This window comes from Lissotriton vulgaris, chromosome 4_1 (genome assembly GCF_964263255.1).
Source record: "Lissotriton vulgaris chromosome 4_1, aLisVul1.2, whole genome shotgun sequence".
NCBI lineage: Eukaryota > Metazoa > Chordata > Amphibia > Caudata > Salamandridae > Lissotriton > Lissotriton vulgaris.
This window is the reverse complement of record NC_141691.1, coordinates 1759397607-1759423797: the sequence shown is the minus strand read 5'-3', so window position 1 is coordinate 1759423797 and position 26191 is coordinate 1759397607. Positions and strand designations below refer to the sequence as shown.

The 26191-nt window shown below is 44.6% G+C and overlaps 1 protein-coding gene across 1 annotated transcript in view; it reads left to right on the top strand.

The window, feature by feature from the left end:
- Positions 1-26191, top strand: part of NCALD (neurocalcin delta) — a 277236-nt gene that overhangs the window by 203645 nt on the left and 47400 nt on the right. The window contains exon 3 of the mRNA XM_086966067.1: positions 23126-23231. Within this exon, the coding sequence (XP_086822193.1) occupies positions 23126-23231 (106 nt within the window). The remainder of the gene's footprint in view (positions 1-23125; positions 23232-26191) is intronic.

The following is a 26191-nucleotide window of genomic DNA, read 5'->3' as shown; positions in this document are numbered from 1 at the left end:
ATGAAGAATCTAAAGTAGCCGGTGGGTGACCTTGAGCCTTTTCATCAGTACATCACCCCCCTCCTCAAAAGACTATTAGTCCTGTTTGGTAGAACCACTGACGATGGGAAGGCATAAGTGAATAATGTCTAGGCACGGCTACTATACACTTGGCACAGCTTGCAATTACCAGCATACTGTTTCCATCTCTGTTTCACAGAGCTACTCTTCATTTTACACATACACCTCACGTTATATCCCAGTGACTGTCATGGATATGTTTTTAGCGATTTGTTTTCTTTGTCCACCTTTGTGAACATATACACAGATTCATGTGGAAAACTTTTAGTTTCGTCGTTTTTTATTCCTGCAACAGAAAATAAGTGACATATCTATTTCATGAATAAATGATGATTATGAGAAAATGCAGATGGAAATGTCTTTCAAAAATGCTGTAAAACCAGGGGTGCTGCTTGTAATGTCCCACTTCTTATCCATCCTCACTTTTAATGCTTGCCCCATGCCCCCTTCCCCCGACCCTACTGCTCTCCTTTGCTTTGTAGGTTGGTTTGTGCTGTATAAATCCTTGTACAGTCACACATCTCCCTAGAACTGTTTCTAACCTTCCTTTCCTCTTTCAGCTACACTCCTCCCCAGGAATACAACCCTTACTTCCCGGCGCGCATCGCCCATTGGGCTGAAAGGGCTACAGCCCCCTCCGTCGTCCTCAGTACCCTGGGCTGTGCAGCCTCAGCTTCATGGACACATGCAGTTCTTGAGCTGTCGTGGGCTGGGTTGGGCAGGGGCTGAGGCCTGAGACACTTTGAAAGTAGTTTGCAGGTCTTCAAAAGACCATTTAACAGTTAACGAGTCTTCTGTCTGCTTGCACTTTATTCTGAGCCCCTGCCTTTTGTAAGGACCGCTGCTGCCACATTGTGGGAGTATATTGTAGGGAAAATACAGAGGTGGGCAAGGAGGATAATAATAGGGAGTGCAAAGCCAGAACTCAGCAAATTATTTGGCTTGACTCTAAGCGCTTTAACGCAAATAAAGCCCTCTGCATTGTATGCAAATCGTCTTAATGTAAAAGCGTTTCACTTCAGAACACTAGAATAAACTACATTAAGTGACATTTATCAGAAGTCTTAGTGCAGATTTTCACAAACGTCATGCTTTGGGTTTGCAAATGTTTATTTGGAATTTACTTTTGAATGCAAAACATATTTTGTGCAGCAAATTGCCTAAAAGTATTGCTAAGCAGCGCTTTGTTCTGCTTTACTTTGCATTAAGGGGTGTTCCAAGGGCAGTGCATGAATGTTGTATGTTTCTATAGTTTTTGTGAATGTTCTATGTTTCCATAGTTATTATTGCGAAACCCTATCTACTAACAATAGTACAGAGGGCTTTGGCCCAAACAATATCGCCTCTTTAAAGCAGCTGTTCAGAAAGGAGAACATATATTAAATTCAAAGTTTTCCAGCGTTCCATTTGTGCTGCACTGTACTTCATGCATCCAAAGTGGGAAATGTTTTACAGTCTGCCTAGGTATAGTATTTTGTACTGGAATTGTACACTTACAGTGCAAAACCTATACTACACATCAATCCCACAGCCTTGCATTATCGTGCAACGATGTGTGAATGTGCTAGGCAGCCTGATTATACATCAGCGCTAAATTAATAGATAAGCCATCCTGCTCTTTCCTCTCAAGCAATGCAGTGCAACAAATGTGGTTGCTACACTGCTTTGCATGCTTTTTGGTACATCTACTCCATAGTTTCAAAGCATAAACTATATATATATTAATGCTTCCAATGATGCTATTAATGAACCAAGATACAAGTGAAATATCCTGTAAACCCTGCAAGAGTTTACAAACATATGGAGCAACATTAAAATCTATCAAACATATATATACAAGTGAAGTTGTGTAAAGCACACATCTAAACTGAGGTTTTTTTTCTAATGGTGCATTGCATAGTTAATCAGTTTCAATACATTTCCTTTCTATTATAGGACCTGTTCGACCATGTTCAGGGGGCCATGGGTCAAGCATGGACTACTGGGTCTCAGCCTTTGGTGCTCGGATTGTTTGCCTCTGATGTCCAGGAATCCATCCTGTGTAAACTGGTTCAAGTACATCCCCTTCAACACTTGGGGAGTCATAGGGTTCTCAGGAAGGTAGTGTGGGAGTTGCCAGTGATGGATAGCTAGAACGGTAGCCCGGAGTCCTTTGATGAATGCAGATACTGTTGTCCATGGGTCTGGTGGCAGGCTTCAGACCCACTTCTTGGACGTCTGGTGTTGAGCAGCAGATGGGCAGCCATGCAGATGGGGACACAGTGGCATGCTAGCAGCAGTGGTGACAGGCACAGGCCTTGGCTTTAATGCCTTCAGCTGCTATTGTTCTTATTGCACAGTGGCGAGGTTAGTCGACAATCCACAATTCGCACTTGGCACTTCACTTGTGAAGAGACTGCGCCTATACTTTCAACTATGTGCAGTCTCCATTCCACTGGTTAGAACCTGAGCACCAGGTTCTGAATTTATCTTTCCCTCCCTCTGCAGGCTTGCTGGATTGTAGGCATGTAATGTCAGATGCAGCTCTTCCAGTTAGACAATAATCTAGGGAATAATCCCTCTCATCTGAGAAGTTGGCAGTCTGCCAGAAACTAGCTCTGGGTGCACACCAGTCGTCACAGTATGCTGCAGAGAAGAGTGATGCTCCTCGTGGCAAGGTAGACGCCAGCCTGGAGTACCCTCAACAGGGGCACACAAAGGCATGAACTCTCTATACTTGGCTTATCAACGGCCATATTATACAGTGATCAGGGGAAATACAAAAGTCTGGCTCACTTAAACGATCCTTTCCACACTGAACAAGAGGTGGAAGTCCCAAACTTCACCTCCCCTATTTTCCAGATGACAGTGCTGCACAAAGACTAATCAGCAGCTTCTCTCAGAAAAAGGTCCTCTCTGAACTTCCAAAGCAGCATTGTATTCTCTGTCCCCCCTTCATTGTTTGGAATTAGATCTCCTCCCACACTTCAACAATCTGGGAAAACAATCTCAACTTCATCTTCTGTACAGGAGCAGGTTAGGGGTTTCGAAAATGGAAGTCATAGGCCATAGTTCAAAACTGCCCCAATTTGCTAATATGGGCCACTTTTTTTAGCTGTCTTTTTGAAAAATTGGGGGCCAATTTTCTGTCCCAGACTGCCCCTGATTCTGTGATGTCAGTAGTCTGCTGTTAGCAAAATGAGGGCATGCTTGGCGTGTCTGTCCAGCTCACTGGACAGGTTCGTGACCTCAGTCTCGTCAAAGGACAGCATAGGCTTCTTATGCACTAGATTAGCATGAGGTAGAGCCTAAATCAAATCTGGGAATCCAGATACTTTGTTTTGCATTCAGGATAGGGCAACATGACTGTATACTTCGCTAGGGACATTCCTGTTCCAACAGCAATATTATCTTCTCCTAACTTATTATGGCTTCTCTTAGTGTCTTTTCACTCTGTTGATGTTTTGTCAACTCCTGTAAATCTGTTTTGTGGATACTAAACAAGTGTATACACGCCTCTCAATGTATTAATTGGTGTTAATATGCATTATTTCAATGTACACATGCAGTAATAGTCGCGCCACATCCTGTATATGTTGAGCAATGTGGATGTTTCATGTTTTTCTTCTGGAAGGGTAGCGTGGAAAGCTGACTGGAGCAAGTAAAGTTAACAAAGCACAATGCCTGATGTTGCCTTGCTTCATTGAGACCTGCCCTATATCCTGGCGAGCTGACAGTGGCCAAGAACCTGTACCACAGGAAGGGAGATCTGAGTAGAGAGAGCTGTTAAGCAGCCTGCAAACCTTATGTGGGAACTAAAGGTTACAAAAAACAACCACTCTGGAAGAGTTCAGAGTTAAAAGGGTCATTCAACCATTATACATGAAGTGGTAGTACCTTACGACATCTTGGTTCCTTGGCAACCGAGCAAACAGCCTCCACATCACTGGCCCTTGCTGCCTGCATGTCACACCTGAATTACTTCACTTTCAATAGTACCACCTTCGGTTCTTGCCTTCCACTACTCAGCCACAATTCAAGCAGCATAGCTCAGTTCACCAGATAACAAAACACGAAAACAACTCCAGTTACTCGCCTTTAACCTTCTGACCATAGAAGACTTAATCAATGCTGCAAACACTTGTAGGCCAGCAGCTCTGTATCCAATCAAGTCAGAACAGTAAACAGCTCCTTGAATACAGGTATCTTCCAAAAGGAACTCTTAATGTCTTGCATAAAACCTCCCTAAAACAAACCTGCCTAGAAACAAGAGATCCTTCGTACTTCTGACCAATAACAGACTGTTTTAGGTAAGAAGATGGAAAGATTTGCTTTGACAAATATCTGCATTGGGGTACCAGCATGCTTATTACTTGAATTCTTCCTTGCCTTTGATACAATACTATGTAGCATCCCAAACAGGGAGCCAACTGAAGCATATTGCATCGTTTCTATCAAATCATCATGCTCATCATCTCACTTCATCCCTTCAGGTCGGCTTTATTCAGTTCACAACTAATGTACGTAACAGTTGTACTTCCTCTATAAGGCTTGCCTTTGCTCTCCACTGGACCTAATCTCCCTCAATCTCAACTATTACTGTTATTCAGATAGTACACAAATCATGTTTAAGTAAGAAAACCCATCTGACTTTGATCCGTATTAAATGGACAATGCCTCACGTCTCCAACCATAGCAAAATAAACATGTCGCAGATTGAAATATTAATATTTAGCAAATGGATAAAACACCATCCATTAGCAATATGGCCTCAGCCACCAGACCTGCAACCAAACAACTCATCCAAGTGAATAACCACAGTCTTCAATCTTCCAATCATAATCAGATTGGGTCTGTCCAATATGTTTAGAATGCACAGTTCCTCACTTCCTTCCCTCTTATTGGCTGTAAAGATAGGTCTGCCTGTATTCCTTGAAATGTGTGACCGCACCACTTGCTGGAAGTGTAACGCCCTCCCCCTTCCCACTCCAAAAAAGGTCGGGTCTAGTTGAACCCCTGCTACTATCCTTCCTCCAGCGGAGTATTCAGACGACGACGTCGGAGTCCAAACTCGGTCCCAGAAATATGGGCAAAGCCGTTATTGACAGTGTATTGCTACTGCTCTCAAGGAATGTTTCCTGGTGGGGGGGGGGGGGGGCTGTTATCATTAAAGTACTCTGCACACCCACGCGGACTTCCATAGCCTTACAAAGGTACTTGACACTGTATGGTTTTGCTACTCCTTATTGACTTGAAAGATCTGTAATTATTGGTAGGCAAACTTTATTGCAATTTGTTCATGAAGAGCTATTACCTTTCTGCAGAAGAGATGCCTCAAGTAAAACGAGGCGAAACCTTCGCTAAATCCTTATTATCAGATCCACTCGTTTTACTAGGCATTTTGCAATTTGTTGCCCCCTCTTTTAATCGGAATGAAATTGAAAATTTGGTGGCGCAGAGTTTCCTTGAGTTTGTCGCCTGTAACCACAAGAGAACAGAATGACTGTCGAGGACCAATGGAGTGAAGGCACGGCGGGTCTACTGGGAGGCAGCGGAAGAAGGCTGCGTCACTCCTGTAGCATCCTGTTGTGTATGATGATGTTCTTATGTTCCGAGCACGGGCCTTCATTCTAACTCTATTCTGGAGTCTTGGGTCCGTGCCGCATCTCTGGTGGGCAGTTGGAGCTTTCCATTGGCGGAGTTGGATGTTTTCCTCTGGTGCTGCATTTGTTCTAATAAACTACTCAACTCTTGACAATTGGATTATTACTTAACACATCCCCTGCAGGATTGGTATGTGCTCCCTCTTGTGCCACGTTAATGGTGCCATCCATGGCTGCACGCCACTCGCCACCATACCAAGAGAAGAGCTAGAAGCAGAGCGTTACATTTAAGCTGGTAGATAACGGAGACTCACAGGAAAATCTAGTTATTATGTAATAAGGGAACCACAAGGTCTTCTTTACTCGCATCTATCCACCTAGTGCGCACTGGCTTCATCGTTCTTACTGTGGCAGAACCAGCGCTCAAAATGGCAGCTACTTTGAGGTACTGACCAGCACTGTAGCCGCGTGGCAATGGCCCCAGAGCAAGGTAGGAAATGGGCCCTCAGGCTGTTTGAAATGTGAGGTACAGCCATAATCAGGATTTGCAGGGACCCTCGAGACGTGCTCCGATGCTACTGCACCTGGTGCCTCAGTAGACTCCCCTGGTGCTGAATATCTGCGCACCTTAAATGTGTATCCGAAAGTGTCGGAGAGCCACGGCAGCTTGTTCCCTTCAATGCCAGTTTGTGTTCTGTATTTCTGCTCGCATCGATTCGCGAGGAGATATGCCACTTTGGTCACTTCTTTCTTTTAATAGTTTTTCGGTATTGCCTCAAAGTTTCCGTAGCGTTATTGAAACTTTGAGCAATAACGTACAATGGTTGAAGCTCCAGACCATATTAAAGTTGCGCAGAACCTTTTATCCGTCCGCGCTGCTAGACTGCCCCCTGCTGGGGAGCGGCATATTTACACGCTCGTTCTCCTGTGGGGGGGAGGCCTCAGCAGCGGGACTGAAGCCGCCATTCATGGAACCAGAGCGGACGTCAGCTGAATGTTCGAGGTGCCTCAAAGCTGCATGCAGAGCGCCCTGCTGCAGCAGCAAACGTCCACAGAGAACGCGCTGACACCTATTCATTTCACCGGCCACGTCTTTTGTCTTTTCAAATGTAAATTATTGTATTAGCATAATACCATTGATGGCTCAGTGTGGTCTTTCAATAATGTAGAAGACGGCATGGCGTATTTCTGTCATGTGAGCCGTGCACGTTTAGAGGTCACGCTATGCAAGCGTGACACGACCCTCTGTAAAAAAAAAAAAAAAAAGCATTGGAAATGCAATAGGTCTCGCATTAGAAAAGTTGAAACTATTGGTTTTGTAAATGAGACTTTTTTATGTGTTGGTTTTGAAAATAGCAAAAATAGCTTTGTCATTTACAATGCCAATACTTTTAACTTTTGCAAATGTGACACCTATAGCATTTGTAATGCAACATGTCTTGTATGTACGTGACTTAGATGTATTCATATTACAAATACAAATGGCTTTTAATTTTTTTAAAATAATTAATACTTAAATAAAATTTCTTGTAATTTATAATAGCAATAGCCTAAAGTATTGTAAATAACTTTTGGGAAGAATATGTTCAGTGTATTTTATTGTGACGAAAATCCAAGAACAGAGGTGAAATATTAACATATTTTTGTGACAATTGTAATAAAGCTTGAAACATTGAGAGAACATATTTGAACCAGTTGTTGAATGGCTGCACAGAGTGATGCTGTGAGGGTGATAGAGTGTATGGCGATAGAGTGAGTGGCGATAGATAGAGTGAGTGGCGATAGATAGAGTGAGTGGCGATAGATAGATGGAGTGAGTGGCGATAGATGGATAGATATAGTGAGGGCGATGGATAGATGGATAGATAGAGTCCGATAGAGTCTGATAGATAGATAGATAGATAGAGTGAGGGCGATAGATAGATAGAGTGAGGGCGATAGATAGATAGAGTGAGGGCGATAGATAGAGTGAGGGCGATAGATAGAGTGAGGACGATAAGATAGCTAGATAGAGTGAGGACGATAAGATAGCTAGATAGAGTGAGGGCGATAGATAGATAGATAGATAGATAGATAGATAGAGTGAGGGCGATAGATAGAGTGATGGCGATAGAGTGAGGGCGATAGATAGATGTCTGTTGTTCCTGTCTGTGAGATGCGCCCCCTGTTGGTCCTGTGTGTGTGAGTTGTGCCCCCCTGTTCCTGCCTGTGTGAGATGCGCCCCCTGTTCCTGTCTGTGAGATGCTCCCTCTGTTGCTCCTGTCTGTGTGAGAAGCATCCTCTGTTCCGGTCTGTGTGAGGTGTGGCCCCTGTTCCTGTCTGTGTGAGATGCGCCCTCTGTTGTACCTGTATGTAAGAAGCACCCACTGTTGGTCCTGTCAAGTGTGGGAATGAGTGAGAGAAAAGAGAGCAAGAGAAAAAAGAATAAAGGTGAGAGAGAGTGAATGAAGGGGAGTCAAAGAGAGAGAGAAATAAGGGGAGATAGAGTAAATGAAGGGAAGCGAAAGAGAGAGAGAGAGAGAGAGTTATGGGAGGGAGAGAGAGAGCGAGAGAGAGAGAGCGAGAGAGAGAGCGAGCGAGCGAGAGAGAGAGAGAGAGAGAGAGAGAGAGAGAGAGAGAGAGAAGAGAGAGAAAGAGAGAGAAAGAGAGAGAAAGAGAAAGAGAGAGAAGGGAGAGAAAGAGAGAGAGAACAAGCGATACAAAAAAAGTAAGCCATGCACGAGTAATTAACGAATGCTGATATTTTTAAGCCCACAGCAAATGTTACTTTGCCCAGTGGGAGAATATAAAAAATTGTTTGTAAAAAATTGACAGAGTGCGCAAACCACAGAGTTAATGGGCAATAAAAATAAATCCAAGAGCGAGCCGTGCACGAGTGAATAAGTACTGCTGATATTTTTAAGCACACATCTAATGGTACTTTGCCCAGTGGTAGAATAATAAAAAAAATTGACAGAGTGTGCAAACCACAGTGTCAATGGGCAATAAGAAACCAGGAGCAAAACTCCGAACTGTACTCTATTACCTGTCAGCCTCATAAACACAATGTTTTGTGCGCAAAGGATTCTGGAGGTATGTATGGTAGGTAATTAGCATTTCCTGTTCACGGCTGGAGCAAAAATTCCTTTAGATGATAGATTCTTGCTCTACACATTTTCTTCTCATTTAATACCTTAAAAATAAAAGAGAGCGAAGTCCACTCTGTCGTAGCCCATCACTCCCCAAAAAATGAACAGCAAACAATAACTACCAGATGGGAGAATTATCACAGCTGTTAATTGGAAAAATCCAGGCACTAATAAACTAACCAAACGTAACCTTTGTCCCAACTCCACAACCTCAAACGCAGTAGCTAATGCAGTGTAGTTTGTCGAATGTTTGGTACCGTCCTGCGAATTTGAGCACAATCAGCTCTTAAAGTGCCCTGATACTGAGTCCACTGTACTGTAGTATCACTATACAAAAAAGCCACTGTGCAGACACTCGCTCTCACGTAAATGACATAACTTGCTATTAATGATATTCAACTGATTGTGTGGAACTGGACAGACCGGGATTACTTGTATGTCAATAGGTCAACATAGAACTGCATAAAAGCGATTTAAAAATTAAAATCGCTGCAATCATACATGAACTCTTAAACCCACAGACAGTTAACAGCGCACAAAGTAGGCAGCCTTTTGTGAAGAGGCATTTGTCGAACTGCGGCCTGCTTCTGTGCAACTGGACAGCTGACTTTGCACACAATCAGAAAGTTCCTTTTTTGGGGTTTCCATGCGCAGGGACGCTCTTTAGTGTGCAGACCACGTGCCAGGAGCTCAGCTGCGCGAGCAGATGTCTCAGTGCCCCTTGGATTTGTCGTCGCTGCCCTCCTGGGGCCAAGGAGGCTCCCCAGCTGTTGCAGGTCCCATTGTGCAGACCCCAAAAAGAGCATGCCTACGTGCGCTGGCGAAGAACAAAGGCCACGACTCATTATAGGCCACTGTGGCTGCTGGACGCACTACACGCTTGTTTTGTTTAGGCGCTAGGCGACCATTCAATTTAGAGAGACCTATATGACTGGCCAAAATAAAAAGAATACCAGTTTTAGAAAGGGGTGGGGCTGCATAAGAAAGGTAAGCAGACTGACTCCTTAAATTGAAGCCATCTACTCAAGCAGGCCCACTCAGACAGGAAAGTTCCCATTAGCAGGCTCCACGCGAGCTGATATTTTTCTAATAATAACTGGACGGTAAAGCGCCGACATGGTGCAAATCATGACTGAAAGCACAGTAGCAATAATTAATGTTTATAAAGCGGCTGGAGCGGGGGTCTGCGTGCCGCTATGCACACCGGGGCCACTTTTAGAAAGGTAATTCCAGGAATATTTCTATCACACAACAAAGTGCCTTTTGTGCAAGCGCTTGGAACTGAAAGAGCACGGCAGGCACCTGCGTTAAAGCTGCCAGCTTACACCCGACAAATGTCTGCATTGTGCTAGCCTATCAAAGCAGCTCTGCTCCAGAGTAGAGCGGTGCCGCACAATTGTGACCGGTGCCGCAAAGTTAAAACCCACGTCTAGGAATTGCCGTCACTTTCAGTAAACCCTATAGAGATAGTCGGTGCTGGGTGCACGAGTTATATGAATGGATCTAAAACTCAGACGATTCACACAAGTATCAAAACATGCCCAGCCCTGGAGCAGTTTGCTGTGGCGCCTGGATCAAATCTGGTCAAAGTGGGGGGTCGCAGTCCCACTCATTGCTTCCCAGCACAAATGTACACAGTGGGATTCATATACAGGATTCTAATATAGTGAAATAAACTCTTTTCAAATCATGGCAACTCTGTTTCACTCAATTGTGTGATCCTCAGCAAACATCTTTGTTCTCGTTCCCAATCCCCAGTATACTCCGCAGACCAACAGTAAAAGATCTGATAGCGCAAGTACACCCAATGAAAGAAATATATAGAAACACTGACCTCGAGGACTAGACCCCGCCCATCGCTTCAATGTAAGCTTCCAGTCCCCCTTAACAAAAGATGCAGATAGTGGTCAGCAAAAGATCTGACCTGGAGGCTGGAGCTATTCACAGCGACACATACATAGAAACGCCCAACATAGTGCAAAAACAAAATCAGCATTCGAAAGTGCTAGGATATACTTACCAGAAATGTGTTACACAAAGACTAGAAACCTTATCACGATGAGGGAAGGCAGAGAAGGGGAGGGGGGAGGAGAAATGCGAAACGGCGGGCAGGGGGCCGAGCGGGGAGAGCGGCGATGAGGGTGTTAAGCAGCAGGGGCCTTTGAAGTGAAGCTAAGCTTCACTTCAAAGGTGTGGGAGGAGTGCTGTTGGGGAACAGATGGCGATTTGATGATGTGCACGCCCATTTTTGGTCAATGCACTTGCGCATTGACCTAAAAGCGCACGGGCACAGCACCAAATCGCCAGTTGGGATACTAGTTGGGTAAAGTCTGTTTAAGTCGCTATAGTCTCGCTCTGCTCAATGCGCATGCGCATTGAGAGGCGAGACCTAAAAACTGTGACTGGCGCCCTGCTTCTATAGAAACACCCTCCGTTCCTCTGACACTGCAAACATTGATTTCAGCTTCATCCACATCCTGCGATTGTGAGACAAATACTAATCTAATATTTCCAATGAATAAGCATACTGAATTTATGAGCTGTACACCCCAACACGTTTCGCTGAATCTTTCATCGCATCGGTAAATATATGAAAACTATATGAAATAAAAAATATATATTTTTATTATATTCATTTGAATATGAGATTTTTACAATTACTTTAAACCACTGTTTTTAAACCGTTTTCTGAATTATTCTGTTGAAAGTAGCACATTCTGGATGAATGTTAAGCCAAGCCATGCCATCGGTTGCGCAATGTCAAGGTTAATTATAGATTGTGGTTTTATGTTATTGAGTTTTAAAGCTCGCCTGTTCGTTGTCGCCGAAAAACGTATTGTGATCAGTACCAATACTTGTAGTGGACTTTTGGGTCCGCTCATTGTTATCGTTAGTTGGCTTTCTTGTGAATGGCTTCCCTTCCTCTTCCTGTGTGAGTCCCTCCGCGGAGAAGTGTTTCCAGTGTTTTCTGATTAGATGAGTTCCGCGGAGAAGTGTTTCCAGTGTTTTCTGATTAGATGAGTTGCGCAGGAAACAACGACATCACCCCATCGCAAGACCTCTGCAACTCCCTCGCTTCATACTTCCACAACAAGATCGCGGACATACACAACAGCTTCAACAACCAACCAACGCACACCAAGACCGAACAACCACCCCTCACCACCATCCTCCACGCCTGGACCCCGATCAGCACCGAAGACACCATCCGCACGATGAACTCCATCCACTCCGGATCACCGACCGACCCCTGCCCTCACCACGTCTTCAACAAGGCTGACGCTGTCATCGCACCCCACCTGCGAGACATCATCAACACATCCTTCGACACCGCCACCTTCCCGGAGAGCTGGAAGCACGCCGAACTCAGCGCTCTACTCAAGAAACCCACAGCGGACCCCACCGAACTCAAGAACTACCGCCCCATCTCGCTCCTCCCGTTTCCAGCCAAAGTCATCGAGAAGACTGTCAACAAGCAGATGGCCGCCTTCCTCGAGACTAATGGATCCCTCGACCCCTCACAGTCCGGCTTCCGAGCCAATCACAGCACCGAGACCGCCCTCATCGCCGCCAACGATGACATTCGAGCCCTGATGGACAACGGAGAAACAGCGGCCCTCATCCTCCTAGACCTCTCCGCAGCATTCGACACTGTCTGCCACCGCACCCTAGTACAGCGCCTCAGCAACGTCGGAATCCAGGACAAGGCGCTGGAATGGATCATCTCCTTCCTCGACGGAAGAACACAGAGAGTCCGTCTACCACCGTACAAGTCAGAGGCCACCGAAGTCATCTGCGGCGTCCCTCAAGGATCCTCACTGAGCCCCACCCTCTTCAACGTCTACATGAGCCCCCTCGCGGCCATCGCACGCCAACACAACCTCAACATAATCTCCTACGCCGACGACACCCAGCTGATCCTCTCCCTGACCAACGACCCCGCCGCCGCCAGAGCCAACCTGCACGAAGGGATGAAAGAGGTAACCGAGTGGATGACGACCAGCCGCCTGAAACTGAACTCGGACAAGACGGAGGTCCTCATCCTGGGCTCCTCACCCTCCGCCTGGGACGACTCCTGGTGGCCTCCCGCCCTGGGCACCGCACCCAAACCGACGAACCACGCACGCAACCTGGGCTTCATCCTGGACTCCTCCCTCTCCATGACCAGGCAAGTCAACGCCGTCTCCTCGTCGTGCTTCAACATCCTGCGCATGCTTCGGAAGATCTTCTGGTGGATCCCCACGGAGACCAGGAAGACCGTCACCCAGGCCCTCGTCACCAGCCGACTGGACTACGGCAACGCCCTCTACGCCGGTACCACCGCCAAGCTCCAGAAGTGACTCCAGCGGATCCAGAACGCCTCAGCCAGACTCATCCTCGACATCCCACGAACCAGCCACATCTCCGGACATCTGAGAGACCTGCACTGGCTCCCCGTCAACAAAAGAATCACCTTCCGCCTCCTCACCCACGCACACAAAGCCCTACACGACCAAGGCCCGAGCTACCTCAACAGCCGAATCAACTTCTACGCTCCCAAACGCCACCTCCGATCAGCCAACCACGCCCTCGCCGCCGTCCCCCGCATCCGAAGAGCGACTACAGGAGGAAGGTCCTTCTCCTACCTGGCCGCCAAGACCTGGAACTCCCTCCCGACCGACCTGCGCCTGACCCAAGACCACCTCTCCTTCAGGAAGAAGCTGAAGACCTGGCTGTTCGAGCAGTAGCGGCACCCCCCCACCCCCAGCGCCTTGAGACCCTACGGGTATGTAGTGCGCTCTATAAATGTCATTGATTGATTGATTGATTGACAATTGTTTTTGCTTATTCTTTCAGCACTCCATTGGAGTTTGTGTTGTTTCATTTCTCATCCTCGCGTACCTGTTTATTTTACATTTCCCCCACCTTTATGCTGCACATGTTGTTTCCCCCCACTTACTCTATTGCTGGCCCACCCATTCCTGTTGTGTTCTGTCCCCACACGAGTTCCTCCTTTGCTCTGTCACTCCTCTCCCAATTTATCATTGCATTTCGTTCCCTACTAGTTTCTCGATCTCTGGCACTACTTCTCTTCCAGAGCATTCTGACCCCACCGCCCCCTACCAACTTCTCAACATTACACCCTTGCCAGTCCCCACCTTTTTAGGATGGAGCCTGTAAGTGCATGCGCTAGCGTCTCTCTTGCGAGGCACTGTTCAATACAGAAAAGGGCTCGGAGCCCTTTTGTGTGCAACTGCATCACCCTTTATTCCACCATCCCTAATTGGCTAATTCAGCCGAAACGTCACTTCCAGTTCTTGTGCTGGAACACTGACCAAGCACAGATCAATTAAACTTAATCAGTGCTCATGCACTGCTCACGACATAATTGAGGCACTATTTCTTCCCTGCTCCTGCTGCTTTCTATTTCGCTTTTTTTGTCTTGTTTTATTTAGGCCAGGGGATATTACATTCATGTTTTATTTTATTTTTTTGGTTCAGCGCTACCCAAACATCATCCGCGGCCTGCTTCTCCCTCGTTAGTTCGCAAAATGCTAAAGGCAGCTATTCAACCTTTCATTCTTTCGAAGTTGGTAAGCAAATTTCCACTGGTGTGTTTACTAGTAACATCTGTTAGTGACAGCGCTTAGAAACGACAGAAGGTTGGCGTATTGTGCTGTGGGGAAGATGGTTATTATTGTTACTGAATGACCTGCACTTCATGAATCTATTATATCTAACAATTTAGATGAGCCAATAACTTAAACTCTCACCTCTGACAGATATTATGATTTGCTTGTAAGGACTTGGGGTGGGCGGAATTTGCATAGTCGCGCCTCACAAAGCTCTGCGAAACGTTAAAAAATCTCTGTGAGCACGCAGATTTTCGCAAACACGCGGAATTGCTTTTTCCGCCCGTTCGCAATGCTTTTTTCTTGTTTGCGTGCTCGGGGGGGGAAATATTTCGCAAATACGCTTTTTGAAAGCGCGGACAAGCAAAAAATTCTGCAAAGCTGCAAATCGTGGAATTGTTGGCAATTCCGCGTTCTCATCGGAAAACAAAATTACCCAAATTCCACAAATTCTGCGAGCGAAACTGAATTTACAGCCCAGGCCTATGATTCATGCTGGCCTGCCTCAGCCTTTCATACTTGCGATATTGGTAACTTGGTTACCATTACATTTGGTAATATGCAATGACTATCTTATTGGCTTAGAAAAAGCAGAAGGGTGGTGTAAGGCGTTGTATTAAACAATGTATTATATAAAACAATGTTAGTGCTTCCCTACCCAATTTACCATCTCTCTAATTAGACCGTGTTCCAGTATAGAGTCAGGTTTTACAAGCATGTGCAGAAGGGAATACGTGTGATCCCCCTATTGCAGCAACGCCAAGACTCTTCGAACACTGAATGTCTGTGCTGAGGCGTATCTGCAAATGCAATAGCAAGAAAAAGACATGCCATGTTCATTTATTGGCCTCCCCTCGAATGCCGTTCTTTTGCTCAGATTTTAAATGCCTTTTTTAAAACACCGGCAACCTTCTTGAACGTCGATTGAAAGCTTTGTGCTGTAAAAAGTTTTAGCTTCAGGACATCCATGTCAAAATCATTACCTCTGCTGTGAATTTGTCACGCGCATCCTTGTTTGACCCTATAAGTGCGTCCTCAGAGATGTACTTTGCTGAAAACAGTTTTTTTTTGTCAATGAAATGCCATTGTGCCCTAGATAAACTGTACTAAATGTTAACATGCAGAGAACCATTCTGCATACATTTAGCAGGAGGAGCTTGTGTCTCAAACGTACACGCAGCGTGAATTGCAATCAGCAGTGGGTGGCTAACTTAAGTCTATTATTCAGAAAATTCTCCTACAAAGGAGTGACAAAACCGGATGTGGGTGAAAAAACAAACAGACAAACTTCTTATCCGTTTTAAAGGGCGCAAAAAAAGAAAAATGAACACTTCACTTGTTGTTTTGAAATTTTACAATATGTTGCATTTATCTTTGAGGGGAACGTGTGGTTTCTGGCTAAAGCAATTGTGTTCAATCTGCGAAGCGGGTACCTCCAGCGGGGCGAGCAATTGTTAATCTCCTCCTTAATATCTCCCACGTTATCCACATTCCTTGTTTTAAACGTCATGCCCCACTTTTTAAACCATCGCCTATTTATTGCAAATAAAACATCGTAAATCCGGTATTTGTAAAGACAAGTGCAAGCTACTCACCCTTAACGGGTCTCAAGGTGGTTGGGGCAGTCGTGGAAATTTAGTGAGCTGTTGCCCAGAGTCACGTGGTGCTGAGCTGATCTGCCGCCGGAGCCGAGGATTGAACAGTGAACCCCGAGCTTCGAAGTCATCTGCACTGGCCGCCGCACCACACTTTTCCAACCAAGATACTATGTCTCGTGATACATAATTTAGTACATTCCTTGCATGATCTTTCACAGTCACCTCCCGAAGCATTTAAATTAATTGGCAGCTTTCTTAGTAAGATCACTCGTAATAGTTCAAGCAAACAATGACAGAAAATATTCAGACTACATTCATTTGAGTGCCCCTCTTCCCCCCCCCTCCCCCCCCCCCCCCAGTATTTGGCTAAGTATGGAGCTCATGTTTGCCAGTCAGACTGCTAAAAGGACCCAGCAGGAGGTTAGCGGAGAAGCATTTTGCAGAGGAAACATCTAGTGTAAATCACACTAGATGTGAGAATTCGGCCAACTAATTATTCAAATCACTGAATTTTGCAGGTGATTTTAATACTTACACAGCGCAATGGTTACCTAGAGTCTTCTTGTCTCGAAGTTAAAAAAAAAAAAAACAGCATTGGCAAAGCCACCATGTCTTGCCTATGCACGATCTTTTGGCTTTGTCAATGTTTCTTTAGCCATATTGTACAGCAGCGCAGGCGTCAGTGCAGCATTGCTGAGAGCAAAAAACGATATGACGCAGTCAACATTGGCTGTGTCACACAACTTCTTTTCTTTACTTTCAGCCATGTTGCAACATGGCCAAGAAACATTGGCAGAAATAGATCTCACATAGGGGAGACCTATTGGCTTTGACCGTGCTTGTTTCTTTGAGGCTGTAGGAGGGCATGTGGATGTGACCCTTTAGCGTCTTTGGGGGAGAAAGAGCACATATGAAAGAAAAAGGGAACCCATGCCATACACTGTATTGTGCTAAAAAGTCAAATGAAATCGAGGGCAGTAACAGCTAATGGCTGTATGTCGAATTTCCAAAACGGCAAGAATATAGTGGATAGGGTCTGGTAGGAGTATAGGCATTTCATGGAGAAGCAAACCTTTATGTCTCTGAGAAAGTCCCCTCTGAAGGTGACGGCACCAGGTAGCTCTTTTTGATACTGCGAAAAGTTAGTGCAGAAAATCAGCCATATGCATAAAAAGTCAAATACTGGAAACGCACATTTAAAATCACTTTGTAAATAAGGTGGAAACATTTGGGATACTAGAACAAAAAATAAGACCTGCGAGCAAGGATGCATGAAGAGGGAGCGCGACCTATCAATGACGGTACAGAGTGAATAAAAAATAAGACCACAAAATAACTAGATTTTTTTCCTCGTTGTAGTTCACCGGCTGGAAATAAAAGATAATTGGGGGCCTAAATCCTGCAAAAAGTTCGTCATATGCTTGTCACACAATTGTGGTAAATTATGGCATGTGTTATCAGGCGTTATCATGCGTTAATACAAAAGGTGTACTCCTTTTTTCGCCTAAATTCCTAACTGTCTGAAACGGGCATGGAGTAGGCCCGTACTATCTTAATTGACCCTACTAATTATGAGCCCATTGCTGGATCCTCAGTCATTAGCAGATGATTACTATGTAGCTGTCACGATTGCTGGAATCTCTTGGGTTGTTAGGACACTTTCACTTGGACTTCAGCCTGGCAGAGGAACTAGGTCAACACTGATAGATGTGAGAGAGGGAATTTTGATGACTACAGACCGGGGTACATCTCACAGAGACCGCTGCTTGACTTGTTTGTCACCTTAACTACCATTGACCGCAAGATATGGTTGGATAGTTAAAGCAGTAACTCTGATGTCCCATCTTAAAGATTCAGGTCTTTTGGGCGCATAGATTTGCTTAAGTTATCAGTGTTGGAGTGACAGCGCCGAATTAGAACTTAGAGGTGGATTTCCTCGACGATCAATGTATGTGAAACCATAGCATAATTTATTAATGTATAACGGCGTAGAGGCTCCTATTCTCAGGCAGCAAAAGCTTGAGCTTCCAGTTATTGGTACCATCAAAATAACTTTCTTTTTCTCTAGAGGATCGTAGACAAGGTGCAGTGGCACGTGCACTGCAACTGGCTATTGCTGCATACAAACAATGATTTAAGAGCTAACCAGTAATTGGAAAGCTTTGGGTTGGATTATGAGAGCACGAGGATAAGGAACATGAATGTAAAGTCATCTCGTAAAGTCAGGTCACTGGCTTTTGTGCTCAGTGAGCGAGTGACCTGAGAGGCGCAAGTGATTCGGTGAAACGGCAGGTGCAGTTTCAATATTTATAATTCGGAAAAGCTTTGGCCATTCCTAAAAGAGAAGTACAGAGCAATGGAAGACCGAGTCCTCATTCTTACTGGTGGACTGTAGTTGCAATATGTTCTTGGGAGACTCAAAGAAAATCAGGAAATAAAAATCGTGCTCCTAGATTGCTGGCTAATATTGGCTATCGGCAACATATTTCTCCTACTTTGCATCGTTTGCACTAGCTCTGTGTAGAGGGAAAGATTACATTCTGGATCTTTACCTCTATTTTTAGGGCTGGTCATGAGGATGGTCGAGATTATTTCAACGAAACGGAGGCAGTACGGTCTATAACCAGATTTAAGATCAGACGATATAGCATTACGGATTACCCCAAGGTTTAACAGAATCGCCTCTGGTGGTCGGATGTTGCAAGGGAAGGGCACTGCATTATGAATAACCTCCGATATAGTGTGGAAAAGCTAAAGGACAGTACCCTTTTCATGGTTCTTTGGCTCCCCTAGTTTCTTGAGACATCGCACAGTGCCTGCTTACCTATGTATATTTTAATGTGCTAAAGTACTCTTGGACTGGACTCATAGCTCACAGTCTCAGAAAAATAAATATTAAGGTGCAAGGGAATCCAAGAAGCCACAGTGTTCTACCTTTTGAAGCAAGCTGCTCATCATGAAAGCAACTCTTCGGTTCCTCGTCACAACATAGAGTACGCAACCCATGGGGAAGATAAAGTTGCAAACGTTATCAAAAACATATTCTTGGCATTAAGGTGATGGTGAAGTCATGAAAGAGAGGGTCTAGTTTCACATGCTCCGAAATGGTTTGTTGTATCAAGAAATCCTAATGTAACAAAGGGAAGGAAAATCCCACCAGGTAAGCTTTTTGATTGAACCCACTGCCTTGGTTAAACCAGCAAAATTGACATGGGCTGCAGTAACCCTGCATGGAGTTTAACACTCCGTCCATCATCCCCTTTGGTTTTGCTTTGTTCGCCCTAAGTTAGCAGGGTATGCCCAGACGTGGGTCCCTTGCTCACTTTGCCATTGAATTCAAGCTAGCCTGGCTGATGACGGCTGATTAGCCAGAAACCGGTCCCAGAATGCTTGTTTCCGGTCCAGGGGAGTCATGGCTTGGCAGTTCGGGCTGGACTGTTCCCATGAGGCACAGGGACAGACTGATTTGCATATGGCCATGTCTGAACTGTGGTGGTGGAGTGAGCTAAAGAATGATGATGAATTAAACCCAGTTCAGTTGACTGGGGGTGAGTGCTTCCAATGTTCAACACTCCGTCCATCATCCCCTTTGGTTTTGCTTTGGAGTGCTGGTTGAACAGGTACAGTGGGAAAAGTTGCATATTATCAACCCAACTCCTCCTACAGTTCCATTTTTATTTTCATGCCTGTAAATTTTTTAATAAAATCGCCAACATTATTGGATTGTGATGCTGAGGAGCACTGCTCTTCCTCATAGTAGCTCCCATGACTCTTCTAGAGCGAGTGCCCTAAAGTGCGTGCCCACTTTGTCCCAGTGTACCCCTGCCTTACGCATACTGCGCACCATCCTCCCTTTTGTGGCGCACAATATGAATAAGCGGTTTGACAATACGCAGTTCTCTCTGCAGCATCGCTGAGTAAGAATCCCAAAAGTTGTAATCCTTTTAAAATACCTAAAGTAATTCAGTTAAATAAATGAATCGTAAAATGACTTTTGAACTTTCACCCGGACACATCCTAAATTACCCAATTTAAGGGACTCTTTGATTGCCTTAGGCATATTTCTTTCTGGTTTTATATCTAGGGGATTGACCAATGATAAGATTGAATAGCAGCATTTGGTGCTTAAAGCGTGCACAAACTGTCGACCACTATAAAAATGTGTTTCTGGAGAAACACTTCAGTTTTTCCAAGAGACCACAAAGCAATGACTTCAAAGGGCATAAACCAGCTCCCTACTCCACTCCATTTTAGGAGCATTCGCTGTGCGTGTTTCTAAATGTAATGGTCTTTGGTTCGGACCCTACTCATGATTGGCTGGCTTTCTGGGTATCTCATTTCCAGCCTCTTATTCAATGCCTATCCTCCATATTCACGGTTTGTCTCAGAGTGGCAGCTGGTAGGGGACAGTGGCGAGAGTAGGGGGAGGGTAGGAAAAAAAACAGACTTGCCTTTAAACTCTGCCTCTCCTCTGTCTTCTTCTCTGGAACGGACGCACCCAGGCTCCCAGTCTGTCCCAGCCAATCAAGACGCAGCGTTGTGATTGGTCTGAGCCCCGTGTTTCGGCGCTCAGATAGGGACTGGTCTGAGCCCCGTGTTTCGGCGCTCAGATAGGGACTGACTGACAGGCTGGCCATGTTCTCCACCCAGGCTGTACAATACAGCCTGTGGAGAACATGCACAGATTGGCTGCCCCCCAACGGCTGGCCACACAGTCGTATGCACTTATGGTGCTGCTCCCCACTCCTCTCTCTGCTGCCGTCACGTAGCCCAGCTCCGCCCGCCTTGACATGTACCTTTACAGATAGATTAAAAATAAAATGAATTATAAGGTTCGGTTATTATCATTTTATTTCTTCTTTACTCCGCAGTGGGGCAACGCTCATTTGCCATAGTGGAGGAGCCGCCCCTGGTCTTACCTCTAGGTCATTTATTATTTTTCACGTTCTGATTGGATAACTTGTGTCCTTCCACGGCTGACGCTATGGAACTATTATTTCTTATCTATTTAGCATCCCATGGGAGCTCATGCATTTCCTTGTTCTCTTTCCCACCTCTTATTGCTTCATTTTTGAAAAAAAAGAACTGTTTTGCAAAGGTCTGGCAGGTGGACCCTGCCATCTTGCTCCCTTGCCACTTCCATCCGATTTGTTTTATTTTTTATTATTTATTCTTTTTTTAAACTTATGTGTGTATAGTTTTTAGCCAATGCACAGCTGCCTCACACTACTACTGGGCCTCAGCTCGACAGTTGCTCCCTGACCTTCCACTTCCTAATCTATTAAAAACACACATTTTCCCAGAGGGCCCTGCAGCTGCACACTGCTACTCGGCTACTTGTTTCTGTTCGCACTGACACACACACACACTTTTATTTGCATTTGTTGTACGAAAATGGCCTTCAGCCATCTTCAGAAGATAATTTAAAGTTAGAGTTCATTCTAAAAGGGCCACCGGGTGGTTCGCTATGCATTCTTATGCATCGGCAGTCTTCTTGAACAGCATTTTCATTGAGCAAATACCATTCGAATTTCGGAATGATTCTTCTCAAATGAAAACCTTTTTTAAGTGGTTACTGTGTTGTGTGTCTGCGCGAGTGGCATCACACCACTTATACGCAACATAGCTCCCATCTTTGAATTATGTTTTTTTTTAGATTGCTCCTAGATGGTGGCAGTGGGGTGGGAACATTTCAGTTGAGCTCAGAAGACAGAATTCCATTGATGGCTCACCCCACCACCTGCGACCCCCATTCCCCCACTGCTGGCTAACTAAGGAAGATGAGGAGGCTCTTCGGGAGAGCACATGTCCCGGTTTGGGAACATGCTGCCACTAACCACTGCTGGGCACTTGAGCCATTTGTCATGCAGTCTGGTGAACCACTTCTCTCTCTGGGACACCCACCCAGTTGTGGGAAAATCCAGCAACCCATCCGTTGGATCTTCGAGACCCTGATTCCTTCTGCAGGTGGCGGGGAGCTGAACCTTGGTTGGTGTGTGAGCCCTTAATGTCCTGTTGGCGGCCTGAGCTAAACCTGGTGTAGTGATTGACCTTCATAGACTCCCTGTATCGTTGTGATGTCGCCTTGAGGAGCACTGATACCAGATGATCAGGGACCCTGATCTGAGGTCTGGTGCAAGCGTGCCATGTTGAGAGTAACCAACTTATTGACTAGACTGCCAATGAACCATGCAGCCCACCCTGAAAAGTGACCATATCTGTGTTTCACATCTAGAAAGAGCAAAAGCCTAGCTGAATTCACCGTGCTGCACACTACCTCTCCTGGAGCCCTGCAAGAGCTTGACATAGGGAACTCTCACATAGAACTAAAATACTTGTTATGTAATGCTCAACGCATACCTGTTGTGTGAAGCACTGCAACACCCCTTTGGGCCTGGTTCACCCTGCATAAAACTGTACAAATAAATAAATAAACCATCATACGGTGCACAAGTGTTGTGATGTCAGAGCGCATGTGCACACCACAGCTGTAATTTCTTATTTGTTTTGTGGCTGCCAAGTGAAACAAGCCTTGGCAAAGCCAACAGTTCACTCTGGCTTTTAAAAGGCACAACCAATTCGCTTTGCTAGAACGTGTCATCTTGGCTTCCTTGCTTTCATTTCTTTAGCACCACTATGCACCTTTTTCATTTGAATACACTGCTTAGCCCTGTGGGTCTTTTGGTTTGCTTCTGATATAAAATCCGGTATTAGCGAGCACGGTTAGTCTATATCTGATAGTGTGTGCAGTGTTACTTATTATTTTCTATCCAGGCAGGGCTAATCGTTGTGGGAACTTCTATTATGTGGGGCAGAGACCACTAGAGTTTTCTTTCATTAGTTGACTGTCAAGACCAATGAAGCATTCTATATATGGCATATGAAGTAGGCAAGGTACTAGGGCAACAAATTGTTCATTTAAATACATGTGTTGCTCATTCTGTGAAGTTTCCAAGAATGTAGTTTATAATGAGGACAGCCTGCCAATAAGATTTCGTGATTTCACTGCAGGAGCTGTGGACTCCTGTCATGAGAGACGTCCTTTTCATTGTATTTTTACAGATTTCGCAGACTTTTAAAAATAGAATTGTTGCATGCTGGTGCAGCTGCCATACACTGTCAATAATCTTCTTTTGTTCCCTCAGGCAATCTACAAGATGGTCTCTTCAGTAATGAAAATGCCCGAAGATGAGTCAACGCCAGAAAAAAGAACAGAAAAAATATTCCGTCAAATGGATACCAATCGAGATGGTACGATCCTTTGTGAACTGCAATATAGTCAGGCCCACTGGAATTATGCGACAGGAGAAAATCAAATGATAAAGCAGGATTGAATAATTATGCATAAGGAAAAGGCAAATTATGCAGCACATTTTGTGACTGTTAATGCATTATTTTATCTTTTTTGCTCTCGGTAACATTAACTTGAAATGTGACCTGTCGACGTTTGCGAAAGCACTTTTTATTGTGCGGCAACAAGTGTTGCTGGGACTTGGGTAACTTGAATCATTTGAGCTAGAAACACTTTTGGGGGGTAAAATCTGCAAATCATGCAGGAAATAGTTAATGTGGCAAATCCACAATGATGCAGAAAACGTTGCGGTTCGCAGAATCGCATAACTTCAGTCGCCCTGAATATAGTCTCAATCAAATGCAACCTAACAAAAAAAAAAATTAGACATTGTGATCTTTCAGTCCCTTGTATTGCATTAACATTACAACCTCCTAGAAAGAGGCACATTTTGGGAAAATAATTCGGGGGATTTCTTTTCCCCACTGACTAGCATTGAAGTGGGATTGAATTTGGACTGGAAAAAGCTAAATTAATGTTTACCTTTTAAAGAAAAAGCTTCCCACCTGAACAGGTTCTTTCGATATTTGTGGTATTGTACATAACATTAATTAAACAAAGGGTAGGAAAGAAGAGTAATAAGGAAAGTTGGGTAAAAGAATGGATAGCTGCCCCACACCATTTTAGGTCTGTGATAACTGCCCATTACCCCTTAATTGTCAAATAATTCACCAATCGTCCTACTAATTCTGACGAGATCTGCATTTGAAATTACAGTGGCTTTCAGCTTTATGCTAGTATTTTTTTTTCACAGCATTCCTTATCTCTGTCCCCAAAATACAGCTTTGTCCAACAATGTTTCTCCATCATATGGATCCACTTAGAAATTACCAGCACAAAACTGATGTGTAGGTATGTTAGCAGGGACTCCCTCCAGCGGCTCTTATCTCAGATGAGCTCTAAGTAAGATGTCTAGCTGCCTAAACCAGCAAGGGGGCCCTACCAATGGTAGGTTAACAAAGAAATACAGTATGCGTGGTAGCATAACAATCTTTGATAGGGAGATTCTCGCCATGATCAGGGGACGTAGGGAGCACCAAAAAGGGACACAAGCTTTAAGGGATCGCAGTGCACGTCTGAGATTTCCTTCTCTCATATCCTCCACTTGAGCCAATTAAGATCTATAGGCAGGTCCGCTGGGGGTGGAGCATCTGGCATCAGCAGGAACAGGTAGGTCTTTTATTGACTCGTAATCCAGAAACTCGCTCATATCTATCCAAGATATCAGTGCCGAAGTGGCACCGCTCCTAGCATCATTAAGGTATGACAGGAGATCATTCGCATATAGCAAGCTAATATGTGTGTGGCCGCCAACTGTTACCCTCAACCCATCTCCTCCCTGGCAGAATAATGCAGCCTGCAGTTATATTGCTAAAGCAAACCGGAGAGGGGACAAAGGGCATGCCTGTTGTGTACCCCGGAAGATACAGTATTGCGTGGAGACTACCCTACCCTACCCGTCCTGACCCTGGCAGTTGGCAGTTCATAGAGCAGCTGAACTCATTTTACCCACTCCTCACGAAGACCCATGTGTCGCATGGTATCAAATAGGAAGCCCTGTCTAATTGTATCACATGGCAGGAGTGCTGCATTGGGGAGAGGTCGATAGTTGGATGGTATAATATGTGGTAGAGGCAACGTAAATTATAAGAGGTGCTTCTCATCAGGATAGCACTGTCCTTGTATGTGTGGACATGTGCGGGAGCAGACGTTGGGCCAGCAGCTTACTGAGGATTTTAAAATCCATACTGAGCATGGAGAGAGGGCGATAATAACGAACCTATGGGCCTTCTAGCTTGGTTTGGACCTGTTGAGGGTCTCAAGGGGTGGGGGGGTGTAAGTAGCTCCGTTAGTCAAAAAGCCAGGTCTTGAATGTTCCAGATCTTTGCCGCAATGTAGGAGAAGGCCCTTCCACCTGTTAAGTCGTTGCGGATTCGTGGGGTTTCGGCGAGGACGAGGTTGGCGGATCAGAGGTTTCTCTTGGGTACGTGGAAGGAGATTCTTTCATTGAGGTATTGAGGTCCGGTGTTGTGGAGGCATTTGTAGGAGTGGGTTTGTATCTTGAAAGTGATTTTTTTTCGACAGGAAGTCTTTGTGATTGTTAGAAATGCATGCTGGCCAACGTGGAATTATGTTATTAATAAGGCAGCTGATGTTTTGTTACCTGCTTTTTTAATCTTACCGTAACAAATAGAACAACTTTTATTTAATTTATTCTTGAAAAAGTTAACATGTTTGTTTGATTTTGCCATCCTGTGATATTATTAGTAGCCCTTATATAAAACGCTAACATTGATTTATACATTATAATGAGCTCTTCTTTGGAGAGCCGTCCTGTATATTAAGTAAGAAATAACAAGTGAAGTTAATATATTAATTTAATACAGTAAGTTAGAGGGACTCAAGTTTTATTGATCCACCAGCATTTTTGCTGTGTTAAGATTATCTTGATCTCCTGCCCTTGGAGACTTATCTGTACTTTCAAGTGTTCGAAATCTTATGTCTTCTCTTGTATATCTCATTTCTTTGAAATGCCTTGATGAAGGCAAATTTGTGTTTATGTTCCAGTGTTTGATCAGTGTCCATCCCAGTACATTTTATCAACTTTCTTTATTTGATCTACCTAATACAGGTCACATGTGCACCATTATTATGCACAGTGTTTATTCAGTTTCATCTGTGGTATCTCACTATGATTCCTTTAGCATTGATAGTAGCTTTAGAATGCTTTTGACAAAGAATCCACGTTGTTAACTTCTATTTAGAGGGTTGTGTAAATTAATGCATCTTTTATATGCAAATAATCGGGTTTGTTCAAGCAAATCACTTAGCTGGCGATCTATTTTCAAAATTGTCAGTG